This window comes from Morus notabilis, unplaced genomic scaffold (genome assembly GCF_000414095.1).
Source record: "Morus notabilis unplaced genomic scaffold, ASM41409v2 Scaffold6033, whole genome shotgun sequence".
Lineage (NCBI taxonomy): Eukaryota > Viridiplantae > Streptophyta > Magnoliopsida > Rosales > Moraceae > Morus > Morus notabilis.
In genome coordinates, this window is record NW_010357186.1 from 24497 (window position 1) to 41875 (window position 17379).

The 17379-nt window shown below is 35.3% G+C and overlaps 2 protein-coding genes across 3 annotated transcripts; both read right to left on the reverse strand.

Annotated features, from left to right (window-relative positions):
* Positions 1-1386: 1386 nt before the first annotated feature.
* LOC21385120 (probable serine/threonine-protein kinase PIX7) lies at positions 1387-5322 on the reverse strand. 2 transcript variants are annotated; one of them, XM_024167453.1, is made up of 6 exons: positions 4801-5322; positions 3764-4095; positions 3522-3657; positions 2857-2993; positions 2654-2777; positions 1387-2303 (listed from the first exon to the last, which is right to left on the reverse strand). In XM_024167453.1, exons 1-6 carry the CDS (start codon positions 4985-4987, stop codon positions 1747-1749), a joined length of 1473 nt encoding a protein of 490 aa, XP_024023221.1. In that variant the 5' UTR covers positions 4988-5322; the 3' UTR covers positions 1387-1746. The 2 variants fall into 2 exon arrangements, with proteins under 2 accessions (XP_024023221.1, XP_024023218.1); XM_024167450.1 differs by having other exon boundaries at positions 2857-2996; positions 4801-5321.
* Positions 5323-6525: 1203 nt separating this feature from the next.
* LOC21385122 (protein CLP1 homolog) lies at positions 6526-10497 on the reverse strand. Its single transcript, XM_010089509.2, has 10 exons — positions 10233-10497; positions 10081-10149; positions 9894-9989; positions 9507-9748; positions 9251-9389; positions 9110-9166; positions 8524-8658; positions 7738-7973; positions 7101-7145; positions 6526-7013 (listed from the first exon to the last, which is right to left on the reverse strand). Exons 1-10 carry the CDS (start codon positions 10455-10457, stop codon positions 6926-6928), a joined length of 1332 nt encoding a protein of 443 aa, XP_010087811.2. The 5' UTR covers positions 10458-10497; the 3' UTR covers positions 6526-6925.
* Positions 10498-17379: the final 6882 nt, after the last annotated feature.

A 17379-nucleotide genomic window follows, 5' to 3' on the forward strand; every position in this document is an offset into this window, starting at 1 on the left:
ACATAAGAAACAGACTTCTGCCAATGGGAACGTGTCTCCCAACCCACATTCCCCTTCAGAAACACCGAATTCTCTAAGCTCCAATCATGATCCACTTAAAGATGATGATCATGATCATAAATGCTAAGAGAAAGAGAGACGAAAAAGAATCAAGAAAGAAGAAGAGCAAGGTGGTTGTTGTTGATACTTCAACCGCGCGTTTCTGCGATTTGCTTTCTGAATTCGGTAAACAGGCACGCGAGATTGAAAGCCGCAAAGCTCTTGCTCAAGAAAGGAAGCTACAAATCTTGGAAGAAACTAATCATAGGGAGAGGAAGAAGGCAGAAGTGGAATTGAGAATTATGGTGGAGAGAAACGAAAGGGAGAAGAAAGAAAAAGATCATCAGATTCAGATTATGATGTTGGACACCGCCAATATGGAGCCTCAAACCAAAGCCCATTTTGAACACCGCAAAGCTGAAAGTTTTGCCAAATTAAAGCCTTTGTCGAGCTTGTAATATTATTCTGTTCCTTGCAATCATCTTCATAGGTTTTAACTTGGTAGGTTATTTTTTATTATTTATTTATTTAAATTCTTATCTTGAGTATCTACAATGCACTGCTTGAATTAATACGTCGGTGTTAAAATTTATAACATTTGAGCACAAAAGTTCTTCAATGCAATGTTATTATTTGTACTATATTTGGAATATTATCAATTGATTCATTTTCAACAATTGATTAAAAAGTTTGTGTTTTTTTTTTTTTTTTTTTCTTTTTGAGAGGAGAAAAAGTTTGTGCTAACTTGTCAACATTCTGTTATGTTTCAAAGTTTTAAAACGAAAAATTATTATCATTATTATTTATTAATACACATTTTTTTTAATAAAAAAATGAATACTGACGAAAGTGGCATTAGAAAGTTCAACCAATCTGTCTGTTCAAAAATGAATATCTTGCTTTTTCTTTGGGAGCCGGGGGTTGAAAAAGTTCAACCAATCTTTTTTTTTTTCCAGCCAGAAAAAAAGGCTGTCTGTTTTTTACATAGCACTGGCAGGGACCAGCTGCAATGTCTGAATATTTGCTAACCAGTAGCTTTTTGATCACCCTTCACTTTACACAGAAATGCAAAACAGTTTCTGTTCTTTCTCCTTTTCTTTATGTCATCACTTTAATCATTCATTTACCTTTTTTTTTCCTTCCCATTTCATCTCATTTTGGTATCAGTGATCTTAAATTCAGTAATGTCTTTTGGGTTAAAAACAAAGTTGTGAAAGTGGAAGCGTGCTATTCTCAGCCCAAAAAGAAAAAAAGAAAAAAAAAATAAAGAGTAATAATTGGTGATTGTCATACAAAGCTAACTTCACAATGTAGATAGAAGATAGTAAAATTTAGGTGGAATTGAGGTAAAAAGCAGCAATACTATACGATTATATTGGCATTTAGCAGAAAATACTATGTTACACAAACTGGCTTGAAACTTCAATGTCCAGCTACATCATCATAGTCCTTACTAGTGAAAAGTAAACATTACCAAATCTGTCTGTGTACAACAACTCTTGATATTTTCGGTACCGATAAACGACCAACTGCAACGTGCCACATCACTCACCGGCTGCTGAGGCTCGTTTCGCCAATTTACTAGCCAGTGAATGGGTGGGATGATGCACAGCCAAAAACACAAATTTGCGGAGAACTGATGGATTGAAATCATCGTATGAGCTGTGGGCGTGCAATGTGATGAAGCTAATCCAAAAGGACAGTAAATTAAGACGATGGAGATGCAGAAAAATGGTTGCCATCATTCTTATTTGCTGGCCTGACGTTTGGTGACTGGCCAGGGTAGTGACGGGGAGAAGCTTGGGCGCGATTTTGGCTCGACAAGGTCCTCGCCGGTGTTCCTTTCCTTGGTGCAAATGTTGGCTGTGTTCTAATGCCATTCCTGGCATTTGGCATGGACTTGGAGCGAGCAGCTGCTTGCACAGATTGGAAATAATAGGAAGAGCTGGCCATGTCCTTCAGTTTTGGCAGAGGTTTTAGGGCCTCAACAACTTCACTCGCCAAGGGTCTTGCTTTTGGGTCACGGCTAAGGCAGTGAGCAGCAATCTGAAGAGCTTTTTGTGCACCCTTGATCGAAAAATGACCTTCCAAACGAGGGTCCATTAACCGGTAAAACCTTCTCTTGTCTCCAAGAAGCGGTCTTGCCCATTGCACAAGGTTTTGCTCGCCATTTGGTCTATTTTTATCCACGGACCTTCGGCCAGTAAGCATTTCTAGCAAAACTACTCCAAAACTATACACATCGTTTTTTGATGTCAAATGTCCTGAACCGAGAAACTTGTTAGTTTTTAAGCAAAACCAAGTCAAAACTAAAGGTGCATTCATGGATCTACAGGAGTTTCTATAACTGAAGATCCTTAAAATAATTGAAGCAACTCAATTAGCAAGTCTTCATATTGATGGCAGAAGTCCATTTTCGAATTCTTCTGCCTAAAGAAGTTTTGTGAAAGTATGAATTCGTTCCAAAGAGAAACATTTAACAATATGAATACGGCATTCAGTCATTCTCATTTCTTGACAGAACAAAGATGAAAAATTCCAAGAAAAATCAATTGAAAAATTTTATCACCGCCAGCTGGTTGTTGCAGTAGGAAAAAATAGCAGCAAAACTCACCAGTCATCACATACTCTGGTGCTGCATAACCATAGGTTCCCAGAACTCGTGTTGAGACATGTGTCTTATCTCCCTCCGGACCATCCTTAGCTAGTCCAAAGTCCGAAAGTTTGGCGTTGTAATCCTACAAATTATTTCAGTTTTCAGATTAGGAGATAAACAGAGGAAAAGGGAGTTATGTCTAAATCATAACAGTCACTTACCGCGTCTAATAAGATATTCGATGTTTTAAAATCGCGATAAATTACCGGCCTTTGAACTTCTTCGTGCAGAAAAGCAAGGCCCTTTGCAGCACCAACTGCAATTTTCATCCTGATAGACCAAGGAAGTGGCACTGACCCTTCTACAGATAACATGGTCACAACCAGAAAATATTAAAGATCAACGGCATAGTACCAATAAATTTCCAAATGCCAGCAAATGTGTCAGTATATCCAAGATTTAAATATTTTCCTGGACATTTAACGGGTTTGCGACCATATACAGGACTGACTGGATAAACTAATACTGAAATGGTGGATTTTGCCACTAAGGCATAGAGCTGTGCAAGCAATTCAGCAGTTTTGATTTGTAGAACCGTGGATTTAAGCGGTTTTGAGTTTTAGAAAGGATGGTATACTATAATGACCATGTCTATCACTAGCTATTAATAACACCATTATTCCTGTTATACCTTTTATTAAGTCACGTTGAAAAGCTTTTAATGTCTACAAATGAATGTTCTATCTTTGTAATATTTTAACCTTACAAGCTTCATAGCATCAAACAGCCAATTTGCTATTAAAATGTCAAACTTTTTATTATTCAATTAAAAGAATGTCAATATGATGCAGTTAAATAAAAGACGCTGAAACGTTCAGTTAAATACTTCTGAAAAGGTGGTTCTCCAAGCTTCCTCGAGGCAAGAACTCATAAACTAGTAATCTGTGATCCTCTTCAATGCAAAAACCAATCAGTTTAACCAAATTAGGATGAACAAGATCACCGAGAAAATTAATTTCAGCCTGCAAGACATGACACAGACATCACGATACGGATGAAAGAAAGAGTAAACATGATACATATACAAAAAGTAAAACGCGGGGAAAAAAATATGAATAGAATCCGTACAAGCCATTCTTTATGACCCTGAAGCCCATCATGGTTGAGAGTTTTCACCGCTACGGTAAGTCCCGTACCAGGTTTTACAGGAGCAGTTCCATTCTCTTCAATCCAACCTTTGAAAACACAACCAAACCCACCCTCACCAAGAAGACTCTCAGGTCTGAAATTCCTAGTTGCTAACTTAAGATCATTAAATGTGAATTTTCGGAGCTGAGAAGCGGCCTTCAGTTCCTCGCTGTAATCAGGCGTGGTTAGAGTACTCTCAACATTACTGGTGGTTGTTGATGACCCCACTGGAGCAACTTGTTGGTCTCTATTGTTCTCATTAGTAGATTTAACTACCAGAAAAAAAAAAAAAAAAGAAGATTAAATTAAACATACATACAAATTTTCAGTGAAAAGACATAACATAGCTTTCCACTTTATGGACGTCCATAATAAATGCTACATGATTTCAAACTGGAGCCACTTCTGCAAGTCCTGACCATGAAATTTATTTGTAAGTACTAGAATAACAAATAGATTCAACCATTTACCCAAAAAAAAAACCCACCTTACATAACGTACTTACAAATTTAAGTGATGGTACCACCCTGCAGATATTGCTATCAAAAAGTACAATATTAAGTGTGTCATAGAATAAGCAATAAGGCTCCCTCGGATATAACCTTTGGTTAATTCTTCAAAAAGTAGCTAAAATCCATAAAATTCTCTCATTATCTCACGCAAACTACATGGTCAAACTGTAATCTCACAAAAGCCTTACAGCTCTAGCCTTTAGTTAACTAATTCTCTATAGCGCTTGTAACAAAAGAACTTTCCGTATTAGAATGAACAATAAAGGAAAAATAATTTTCCCTAAAGGCTCAATAATCTTTTAGACCGCCAAAACGTTCACAAAGACGCCAGACACCATTTTGCCATTCCCCATTCATTAGAGTTAGCTACCAAAAACTTACAAAAACAAAACAAAAAGGAAAAGACAGTATTGAAAAAAACAAAAATCGAGAAAACGACATAAAAGGAATTGACTGATGACTTACCATAAGAAGCACTAGTTCCACTTATGAAGCTATCAACTTTTGATCTGGAAGGCATGCAACTCCTGAAACTGAACTTAACCCAACACCCAGTTTCGTCCACTGACCCAACATCCTTGTTCTTCTTCATCTTCTTCTTCATCTCCTTCCAAGCCTCCAACTTTGTAGAATCAGACCCTCTTAATCCCATCTTTTCAACTCAGAATCAAACTTAAAATAGCATCAAAGCAAACACAAATCTCTCTTCTGAAAACCCATTTGAAACCGCCTAGAAAAAACTCGGGTAACAAAGAAACGACATCTCAGAATTATCCTGAAAGGTTGTGAAAGTGAAGAGATGAAAGATTTGATCAGGCCCGGTTGGTCAAAACAGGGTTTAGAGATTCGGAAGAGGCAAAGCAGAGAGGAAAGGAAGGCGTGGAAAAAGAGGCAGCTTGAGAAAGAGAAAATGGAAAAGTTTTTGCCCTTTTTTTTCCATCATCGGTGGTGGGGGCAGGTCGGGGGGTTTGAAACAGAGGAGCTCGGGCAGGACGGGCAAGAGAGAGAGAGTGAGAGAGATGATGAGAGAGAAAAAGGCTTTCATTGACCCTCTCGTCATATGACAGTAGCAGCCTTAGCATATTCCCAAACATCACATCACTTGCTTATGATCAAATGATCAATACTTTTATGGCCCATCCAAATTCCAATTTATTACATGAGTGTTTTATTCACGTTTCTGTATATAATAAATTTATTATCAAAGGGAAGAAAAAAAAATTAACATGTTTCTGTATATACAATTTTGTCTGTTGATGATGTAGAAAATTTCGACATGTTATATTTATATAAACAAAAGTTAACATATTTATGTATATATGAATTTTGTCTATTGATAATATGGAACGTATCAGCATGTTATGTTATACAATGAATAAATTAAAAAAAAAGCAAAACAAAAAAAAAAACATGCTGTATTACTAATAATTATAATATACGGAATTTCTGTCAAAAACCCATTAATTTAACAATGTCAATTATTGCTAAGCAAAAGCATTTCTTAATTATGAAAAAAAAAGAGGTTCTCTTTACTTTGGCAATCATGTAAAGAATCTTTGGCAGAAGAATTTGAAAAGGGTGATCATCAATACATGTACATGGTTTTGTTTATCAACTCTAATCTTAATCTGCAAAAGCAATTAATATCTTATTGTATTTTATATGTAGATGTATAACTGGCCTGCGTACAAACAAGAAGTCAGCAGCAACCTCAGCAGGAGGCATGTGCACTTGTTTGCTATTGTGTAATAAGATATCCTATTATGTAAATTCATGTATTCATCAGGGGAGCACATAATTAAATTTACGCGGAATCTCACATCTATATCACGAGAATATAAAATTATTTTTCTTTCAAAAATAAATAAATAAATAAAAAGAATATAGAATTCCTATTATCAATATGAATATAGTATATTTGCAGTGTTGGAGTCCAGATGTTCTCTCTTTGAAAAAACTGACACGTTCCATCTATCTCTATTCTCTCACAGTCTCAAATAGTAGACTGTGTATTTGAAATGTAATTCTAAAAAAAGATCAAACATAATATGTCCACCACTTAAAGAAATAAATAAAGAAAGAAAATTCTTTAACTTCGTTTCTTTCAGCAAGATTTCCAGCCGGCAGGGCCAGCCAACAAGGAATTGGAAAACTGCTCCTTCTTGTAGTCAGCTTTGGAAACCAAAGTATCCAGTTTCAATAAGAAAACGACGTGCTTGATTATATATTACTTCGTTCCAAAACGACAAGATATTTGCTCAAACAAATTCCACCAGACAATGACTCGACATAAATTTCACTTTAAAATAGTATCTTCGACGCCTACAAGTTACTTTGGAAAGAAATTTTTTCCTCTAGATTGCAGGACAACAAGAGTCCAGAGTTGCTATACAGAAATTTATAGAAACTATAGCTACCTCACTAAACTAGACGAGAATTCAGAGTTAAACCAAAAATTGTGGTGTCAAAGGCATTTGATCTTTCGCACTCCCAGCGCAAATCAGCAGAAGTAATTTACAACAATAGACCATAGAATCCTTATCAGCTTTGATTATAAACGGCAAGTCACAAATTTTGCGTCCTAGATACTTCATGTTTCGAGCCATGTCAAGGTTCCCACAATCAGATATTTGCTTGGAAGTTCACCCGCAGAAGGTGCAAGATACGTGATTTTCTTCCTGTATTATCAGATATTGATAAGTCAAGCAAACCGAGGATTCAACAGAAAATGATTATATTAAGTCCGTAAAGCTCGAAGTTCAAACCTCTGAATGTCAATATCCGTGATGTAAATAAACCCGGCAACATTACTGCACAAAAGAACCAAGTGATCAGTAACATGGAGGAGTGAAAGATACAGAGGATTTTGTTCTGAAAATGCCTCCTACTAAACAGATTTCTAAACCAGTCAATGGATTTTGTTCTGAAAAAGCCTCCTATTTACTCATTGTAGTCAACACCATTTTATCAAGATTATATTCTTATTACAGACATGGAGATGGGCAGGGACACCGGAACTTATTACAATCCTCCTACGGTAACACATGTAGCGGGGAGAAGGACATCCTCCAACATGATATGTGGACTTCAACTAAAACCATAATTTTAGTTTGCAAAATCTTCTAGTGTCGCTTGGTAAATAGGTTCAAGTGTTTTGAACCAGAGTTTCATAATACTTTTGAGGCTTGGTTCAAATAATGATTAGATGTTTTAAACCAAAAAAACCATGAGAATTCTGAGTTTAAAACCCCCTTGTTTTCAAGTTTTGAACTAAAAGTTCAAACCACATATTTCAAACTTTCCATTTCAAACCACAAAAGTTCAAACCACCATGTTTCTAACCTCTTAACCAGTAGGTTAGGTTACAAAGTATTTGCAGATCCATAAAGCAACAATAATTACCTTGAAATAATTTCCTCTGGTTCTTTGGCAAATGAAACAGCAAGAACCAAATGGAGCAAGTCCTGGTTGATATTCACAGGGACTAATCTTGTTGGATCAGCCGCAGGCTCTGCACCAATTGGCAGAGCTGAGCGTGGTGCCTGTGGCCCGCCACCAATTCGATAGATTGATAAATCACTAAAATTTGCAATGTTAGAATGCGGGGAGAGATCATTTGCAAGACCATAAAAGTATTCCTGGAGAAAGAGCAGATCAATCCTTGTCAAAAGGAATTCAAAGATTGTTATACATGTATGTCTTTATCAACTTCTTCTTCTGGTTTCATAAGCTATAAGCAGCCAGAATATTTCCTAATAGAAACTAGGGTGAGAAGAAAATATACTAATAATCCCAACTCCAGCTAAAACCGGATATACGACCAATGTCTAACATGAATACCAGTTTAACAACGTAACAAACCCCCTATTCTGAGAAGCAATTTGGCCAAAAAGAAACAAAAAAGTTCATACAACGAGGCTGGATGATTTTGGATAAGGAACTTGATACAAAGGGGTAAATACATGACAGTGTAAAGGCTTGGATCCCAATTCTGAATTACTAACAATAAGAGTATGCATAATCTCTTTGATATAAATAATAGAAATATAACTACGCGCTCACTCACAAACACACGGCGAGGGAACTAAAAGAAACCTATTTTCAGTAACACATACTACAAGATGATATTAACCAGTCTAGATAACATTTGAACAAAAATAGGAAATTCCCAATTTCTCAAACACTTACCCTTATCCTGTAACTCCTGGCCTTCTGACGGAATTTGGCATTCCTAGATACAACACCACCTGACCTTTGCAGTTTCACAACATCCACAATGGGCTTGTTCTTTAGGACATCTCGGAGCATGCTGCAAAGCTTTTCCTGAAATGGAAGTTAGAAGAAAATCTGTAATTTTCACTGAAGCCTAATTAAATAATCCATATCTCTAAATCCTAGATGGTTCACGAGCATATAGTACTTGGGACTAAATTGGGAACAATAAGAACACCATAAACAGTTAACAGATTAACAATTTAACCTGCATGAATTCCAAACAAACTGTTAACCAAGTATTGGCATCAAGAGCATATAAAATAGTAAATGATCCCAATAAAAAGAAATGGAAATGGTCATGAACTTCTTTTCTCATATACTTTTAAATTTGGGATATGTAAATACATCTTACTTAAGCAAATCTCAAACTTTTTCTCAAGTTCATCAGAATGTTCACAAAATAAACTATTTCGCAAGAAAACAGAACCGGATACAGGAGGAAATATATATATATATATATAATTATATATATACATATATATATCCTAAAGGCATCTACCTGACCCAGAACCAATACAACATTAACATTGAATGTGTCAATCGCATGAAGCAGCAGCTGCAGATAGAAGCAACAGAAAAATATCATTAAGCAAACAGGTCCAAAAAATTTAAAATATAAGAAGTTTTGAAACGTAAGTACCTCGTAGCCTACACCTTCTATCCACCCCATGGTATTTATCACCATGCCTGCAGCTCGAGATTCGGCATTACCAGCAAATTGTCTCTCTAGCATTTGAGAAAGCTCCTTCACAAGAACCTTGTATAGTTCTACATTGTTACTGATAAAGAAACTGATTTTTAAGATATCTCACTACACCAGAGTAAATTACAAATTTCTTCAATCAACTCATAAATACAGAGAATGAATGGAAAAACGACAGAACGAGATTAGCCACCTAGGATTCGTGTGTCCATAGAAGTAAACCAGAGGCATATCAAGAGGAATTCCTTCTACTGGATCAATAGGCATTTCAATGGGAGTAGCAGCAATGCAACCAGGGATTGTTATTGACCCTTGCCCAATATCCAAGTCTACAAAAGTCGGTTTCCAACCCTGTTTAGCTGCCCAGCTAAGAAGCATTCTTGACAAAGTACTCTTCCCAGAATCTGTAGGTCCCACAACAATCACCCTAGGAGCCTAAACACAGATTACCACAGATTGAAATCAAAAGTCCATTGCTTTGTTATATCAGAGAAAACTTAATCCTAGATTCAATCACTAATTTGGGATATCAAAAGTTCTCTTTGCTTAAAACATCACATAATTACAAACATAGAAGTACCTGAGACGCATTGGAAGCGTCAGAAGATGAAGCTTTAGCACGGTTTCTTCGACCATCGAGAATGGCGTGCACATTAACGTAGCTGATCATAGGCGTCTGAAAAAAAAAAAAAAAAAAAGACTACTTGCAATTACAACTATCCTCAATCATTCATTGATAGAGAGAGAAGAATTAAAAGCAAAATTACCTCATCTGCAGTGTAGTCGGTTTCGGTGGAGCCGTCCAGTTCAATGGTGGCTCCATACCAAGTGAAAACCTTTTCTCGGAAAAGAAAAAGAAAGAGTTATGTCTTAGAAGAAAAACGAAAAGGTAAGGAGTGAAAGAGAAAGGAGAGCGTACGGCGAATTTGAGCCTGGGAGGGAACGAGAGCCAGATTTGGGGAGGGAGCTCGGTGCCAAAGATTTCAGCGGTGCCGTTGAGGACGCGGAGGCGGAGAGGAGAGTCGTTTGCGACTTCGATTCGGAGCTCGCTCTCTCGCTCCAACTTCACTTGCCGGACCGTCGACGCTGATGATGAAGAACCGCCCATTGGTGGCGCGCCCACCGCCGCACCGCCGTACGCCATTGTTTGGACTTTGTCTTGTCTCTTGTGAGATTGTCTGTCGGACTTCTCTGGACTCTGAACTGGAGTCCGGGACAATGCTAGAGCGGTTGAGCTTGAGTTGGGCTCGTTAGGGCCTGCCAGGCCTGGCATGTCAAGGCTATAATGGGCTGAATCATATTGGGCTCTTAAACTCCATTACTCCAGTCTCCAACATAAAGGGTAAAAGAGGCAAGGGACTCAAGAGGCAAATAAAGTTTTTTTTTTTTTTTTTAAAGCTACAAATAAAGGTTTTTAATTAAGCAAGCATATTTTTAAAAGATTGAAGTAAATATCATATTTACTAGTGATTATTTTTTTTACTGATATAAATAGAGTATTTATTAGTAAATATTGGTGAAAATATTGTGTTTATTTATGACTATTTACTTCAATCGTCTTAAAAATATGATAACATACTATTTGCTAAAATTACAGTAGCAAAAGTGATGGTGTAAATGAAGATGGGAAAAAAGGATGAGAAAATTAGGAAAGGGGAATTACAAAAACCATCTATAATGCTAGATCTTGATTTAAAAAACATTTACTGTAGTATTTGTGAGAAAATTATCTAGAATTGTATGTATAAAATTACTAATACTTTTAAATGACAATTTATAGTGATCAAACCGAACAAAAATTATTAAATAACTACAAACATAAAGAAATCATATCCACTAAATTAAGTTATTTATTTCTTTTAATTATCATAATAATTGTTCACCTAATTAAGTGTCTTCCTTGAAGAAAACCTGCATTAAGTAGTTAGAAAGCTCTGACACTCAAGTCATTAAACAATTAGCAAAATGAAAGCTATTTAAAAAAGAAAAAGAAAAAAAAAAGACACAGAGCAAACTCGTAACACTCGCGAAGAATGCTCACAGTGGTCGTGGGAGGTACTGGTATAAGTTGACCTGATCGCGTGCTTCTTTAGCGTCACTTTCGTGGATATATCTTCGGCTATTTAGGTTGCGTTGAAAATTCTAGAATTAAAATTATGACTGTGTTTAGAATTAATCTTATTTTTATTTTTTATATTTTTTTTAAAAAAATAAAAATATTTTTAAAACAACGTTTGGCGCAATAAAAATAAAAAATAAAAATAAAAATAAATTTTTAATTTAGTGTAAAATGAGAGAGAGAAATGAAAAATGACTTTTAATCGTTTTTCATTTTTTGTTTCATTTCTCCTCTCTCGAGCAGAGAAGAGAAAGAGAGACATTAATGGTTTTTTTACACTGAAAACAATCTCTTGATAAAGCTACCATACGCATTTTCAAAAAGAATTTATGTCTGAGATTGAAAACGTTTTCATTTTCATATAAAAAAAAATCATTTTAGAACGAGTTCCAAACGCGCTCTATGATTCTAGTTTAAATTTTTATTTGTTTGCAAAAATAAAAAATGGTTCTTGAAAATCAATGTTTGGTTTAGATAGTTCTGATTGAAGGTTTGAATTATGATGTGATGTTTTAAATTAGAACCACCCTAAAAAATAAAACTACATTCCCCTTTAATTTTAAATGATTCAAACCTCTAGTGTTAATTTCGGTTCCAGAATTATGATTTAGACTCTAAATTCAAATCATAAATCATAGTTCTAATTCTAAAACTAAAAACCACCCTGATTTGAACCATTCCTATCAACACAACCTTAGTCACCAAGCGGGAATCGAGGCCAGCCCTGACTAGATTTGGGCATTCTTGGTATGCCTTCTCTAAGGTGCAAAAGCGTACGTAATTCAAAAGCTAATTGGACGAGCAGCTTCCCTTGCTTCATCACTCTCCTTAAGGGCAAGAAGACCTTCTAGTGGATGAAAAGTGCGAGATCGCTTTAAAGGAGTTCTTAATGAATCCTGGAGTCAAGCCAATCGACAACAAACCTCTATTTCTATCGGTAGCAGTTTAAGAAAAGTATTATGATTTAATTAAACTTTATAAAAATTTAATGATTTAGAATTATGCTTACTGCTAAACCTTTTTTTCTCCTAACCCTACCAAAGATTTTTTTTTTTCTTTGTAAAAGGTTGGTTTTGCAATTTGCTACAGAGTTGACTATCAATTCTTTTATATGTTGAAAAAAAAAATACTGGTATAACACAATTTCTAACTATTATATTTCTTTTAAAGTTATGTTAAATGATAATACTTTTGTTTTAATATATGTGAAACGATTATATTCTTATTTGAAGGTTAAAAATTTAAAATCTCGGTCCTATAATTTGTACACATAATCTAACTGTAAATCCACTCTCATGTCTTCAATTTTAAGGTCTCGAATTTGAATTCCCTGGTTCCCGGAATTTTTTTTTCCCCTTAAAAACTGTCTCCTATTGATATGGTTCTTTTTTCATAAATAATGTTTTTTTGAAAGAAAAAGTATAATTTAGACGTTATATTCTGGTCAAAACCGAGTAACGAGCACCTTCCTCGTAACTTCGTGGCCCAATCAAAAGAATTTCCAACTCTTTTCTTCCTGAAAATTTCATAACGTATTCTTGGTCATGACTGATCATGACGTTTCATTAGCAAAAACTAAAAGCAAAAATTTTTAATGTAGCAACTTCTAGGCATCTTCCATCTAGAATCATAGAAATACATGAAAACGCACCTTCTAGACATCTTCGTGCATTGATGATCTTCTATATAAAAGTCAAATCACCCAATTCTCAGGCCATATCCGCCGTTACTGCCACTCTACTCCGAGCGACACCAATTCAAAAATCGAAAGCAACACTCTCGCGCTTGCAAAAAAAAAATGTTGCCAAAGAGTTGCCAGAACAAAACGACGTCAGTCCCGAATAATAGCATCACTAGCTGCAACGTCAAAAAACCCAACTTCGGTAAGGAAATTATAACATTTGCTCCAATCTTTGCTCATGTCAACCTCACGATCAGCAGCATCAGCACAAGCTACCGCGCGTACGCTAACAACGACATCGCCATGGTCGCTTCCATCGCATTCGTCTTCATAGGATACTTCGTGTTGCAGATATGTTTCAGAGCCTTAAACCGGTTGCCTCAGAACGAGGAATCAACGAAGAAATTGTTGCTGAAGATCACCGCATGGGGCTTGTCGAGCGCCATCCTGTTCGTCTTTGCATATCAGTTTTGCACGCTTGGTAGCCTTACTATGACTGTCGTAACGTTCGGCGTGGTGATTGCCGGCAGTGCTTGCATCTTCTTCGTGTATTTCATCTACGACGACAAGAAAAATGGCCCGAATGTTTCGAATTATAGTACCGGTGAGAAAATCAGCACTAATTCTTGCTCTTCTTGTCCTGATCAGAAATACAATGATCATGATAAGTGTACTGCTTCTGCTCTGGAGAAAGTCTAGTTCTTAGAAGAATAGTAGTATTTTATGAGAGGGGTGTGGCACTATATCTATGTAAAAATATATAATTCACAAGTTGTCTTTAGTAGTGCTCACAAGAAAAGTTGTTTTTATTTGTCGTTTATTGATTATTTTATTGAATTTCGCCAATCTGAACTTGCCGTACGTTCAATAGAGTACAATATCATAGCTTAATGAACTATATATTTGAATGAAATCAGTATTAATATTCTATTGACAGTGGAGCAGTGCATCATAAAGCTAAAAGCGATGTAATTCTAATTATCATTTTTTTCTAAACAACATAGAGACAGAAACTATTATTATAGGAATTTTAAAGAATTGAATTGGACAAAGTATAAAATGCAAATAAAAAATTAAAGAAAATTCTTAACCTCCGTGAAGGAGTGAGAAAAAAAAAAAAAAAAACTTTTTCACACATAAAGTGCATCAATTTAAAAGCAATCTTGCCTACCAAACTGTCATAACCTTCGGCATAGTAATTGCCAATTGTGCTTGGCCTTGCGTCTTCTTTGAATATTTCATCCGCGGGGAAGAAAAACGGTTCAATTAATACTCTTAGCTATGTTTTAGTAAGGAGAAAATAAATACTTGACTATTGAAAACTAAATTTTGAAAGAGGCAATAAGTTCATGTAACATATTTTCAGTTCTAAGACTATCTATAAAACAAATGACTTGATTATTCATAATCGTTATTCAGAATCATTTTCAATTTACATGTGTTTTTTGTGAGAAAAAATACTGTAACGAACTACAAACTATAATTTGAATCCTCATAACAAACACAGAGAGAAAAAAAGAGACAATTTATAAATTTATTATTATTATTATTATTATTAAGCCTCGACTAAAGAAGTCCTTATGATCCACATAAGTTATCTGGTGCGGTACTATTAGCAGTTCTGCGAATGTGATCAAAAAAAGAAGTTATTACTTAAAATGAACAAAGCTGCACTGTAACCAGCCAGATTACACTCTCCAACCCTCCTTCACCGACTGCCTTAGAATTATGCATATTACGCGTAGTGCGACAATAACGCGCACTGAGAATCTACCCTTTTTTTTTTTATTTGTAAAAATATACATATAAGAAAAAAGAAAAGAAAAGGGTAGCTTAAACGTTCTCTTTTGTTTGAGCTGAGTAACCAGAACTTTCCACGAAATTCAAGGCAATCAAAATAATTTCCAACTTTACTCAGCCAAAAAAAAAAAAAAAAAAAAGAGAATTTTCAGCTACTTTCTTATCTTCCCCTTCCAGGAATGGTGTGATCATCAAGGACGTGAAAAATTCATAATCTTGGACATGACGTTTCAGTGGCCATAAAAAGAAGTAACTTCCTAGTAATAAAATAACCAATTAAAAATGTTTACATTAAAAATTTCTAACTCTTTTTTTATATTTTCGTATAAAGGCGTCCTCAAAAGTTTATAAAGTGTATCATCATTTATTCAGTTTATCAATTTAAATTTTAATTTATAACGGTAATTTTTATAAAAAATCACATCTTAAATTGTCTTTAAATTGTCTTGAAAATTCAAATAGGAGAACTGAATGAGACTTTAAAAGTAGAATTGAGTCTTCCACTGTTCCGCAACACTTCACATTCCAGAATAGTAAGACGAGGGCTGCAACAAGCTTCCATTTCCAGTGCCTCTTTTGCTCCAACTACTCCTCCTCCCACTCCTAATTTTGTCAAACCATTGAATTTTGTCAAAAGATTTAACGGCCCAAAACCAAACGCCTCCTCAAGCCACCGCCACATTCTCCTTTGTTAAGATATACTTTTATTTATCATTATCTTTCATCCATTCATTGATTCATTCAACAGAGTGATTAACTTTGATATATTTGTGTTTTAGGAAAATTTGACGCACTTCTCACGTGTAATGTTTTCCATCCATTTATATACAAACTTGCCTTCAAAACTAGCTTTAGAAAAAGAAAAAAAAAATTAAGGGACAGCTCATAAACTTGCTACTTTTTTCCTTTGCCGATTAAACCTTATATTTGATAAAAGAACATCCTCCCTAGCTAGGAAAAAAGTAGTACCGGTCATAACCTGTTTAGTTCATAGATTAAAATCATGAGATTAGAACTATTTTCGATTTACGTGTACTTTTTGTGAGAGAAAATATTGTAGAGAACCATGAACCATGATTCGAATCAGAGAACGAATCCTCCAACCAAACGGGAAGATCCTGCAACTGCCAGAGTCGTAAGAATGTGAACAGGAGACAAATGTTATGTTTGTGGAACCACTAGGCTTCTATAGATTTATATAAGTCCGTTTATTTCACCAATTCGAGTTTAAAATTCGAGTTTTCTTACAGTAAAAAATTTTTAGAAACAGTCACATTTAACTTTTTTATTATAATAAAAAATTCTCACATAAAGTCACATCTCAATACTAAATGAGCTCATATGGATATAAAAGTAAAACTGCGTTCTTTCACAGTATAAACAAATTATTTCGTTCAATCTCGTAACAGTGGAGTATATATGGGTATATATGATTCCATTCTTCCTCAACTATCCATTTAAATGTCGAACCTGAAATGGAAACGACCTGCATATATATATATGCTTTATGACTTATGAGCCCATTATATTCTTTTCTTTTCTAGGTTTAATTATTTTCTTTGGAAGTTAAAATCTTGTTGAGAACTAAAACAAACTTATTATTACTTAACTAAGGTCTAAGCCATACACTCCAACCCTACTTCACCGACTACCTTAGAATTAGGCATATTTACGGGAAGCCCAACAACGCCAACTCATGAGAAATTTCCTTTTTTTTTTTTTTGTGGTAATCTGTAAAAAAAAAAAAAAAATTAGTAAATAGTATATTTTTAAAACAATATACTTAATCTTGAACATGTCTAGACTCTAGAGTTTGCTACACTTTTCAAATTGTATAAAAATGTAATATTGTTATTTCAGAAAAAAAAAATAACTTTTAAAAAAAAAAAAGGTACATGTAAAAATAAAAATCCATTAAATTTCTAACCAAAAAAAAAAGTTTACAGACGGTTCGTATCTCCATATGACGCGGAAATTAGAACTTTAACACCGAAAAATATAAATTGGAGATGCGGGGTATCGATCGCCTAACCTCTTGCGTGCTAAGCGAGCACTCTACCATCTGAGCTACATCCCCACAACAGCAATATAATCATGCCATATAGTTAAATTATATAAATCTTGACTTCTCCAAAGTTCCATCTTCTTCAGAAGCTATAAACGGGTCTCCCACTTTCATTGACGAACTCTCAACTCTACATTCCAAAATGCTGCTGAGGCGAGTGCTGCGACGAGCTTCCATTTCCAACGCCTTGTTCGCTCCTCGCTTCTCCTTCTCCTCTTCTTTGCTTCGCAAATGCCCTCTTTCCTCCTCTTCTGAAATCCCACGCAATTCTTTCGTCGAACAATGGGACGATCCGAACCAAACCATTCCTCAACCCACCGCCACAATATCCGTCGACCGCTCCGGCCTTTGCAATCCACCTGGTGCAAATTTTCGTTCTTCTTCTTCTTCTTCTTCTTCTT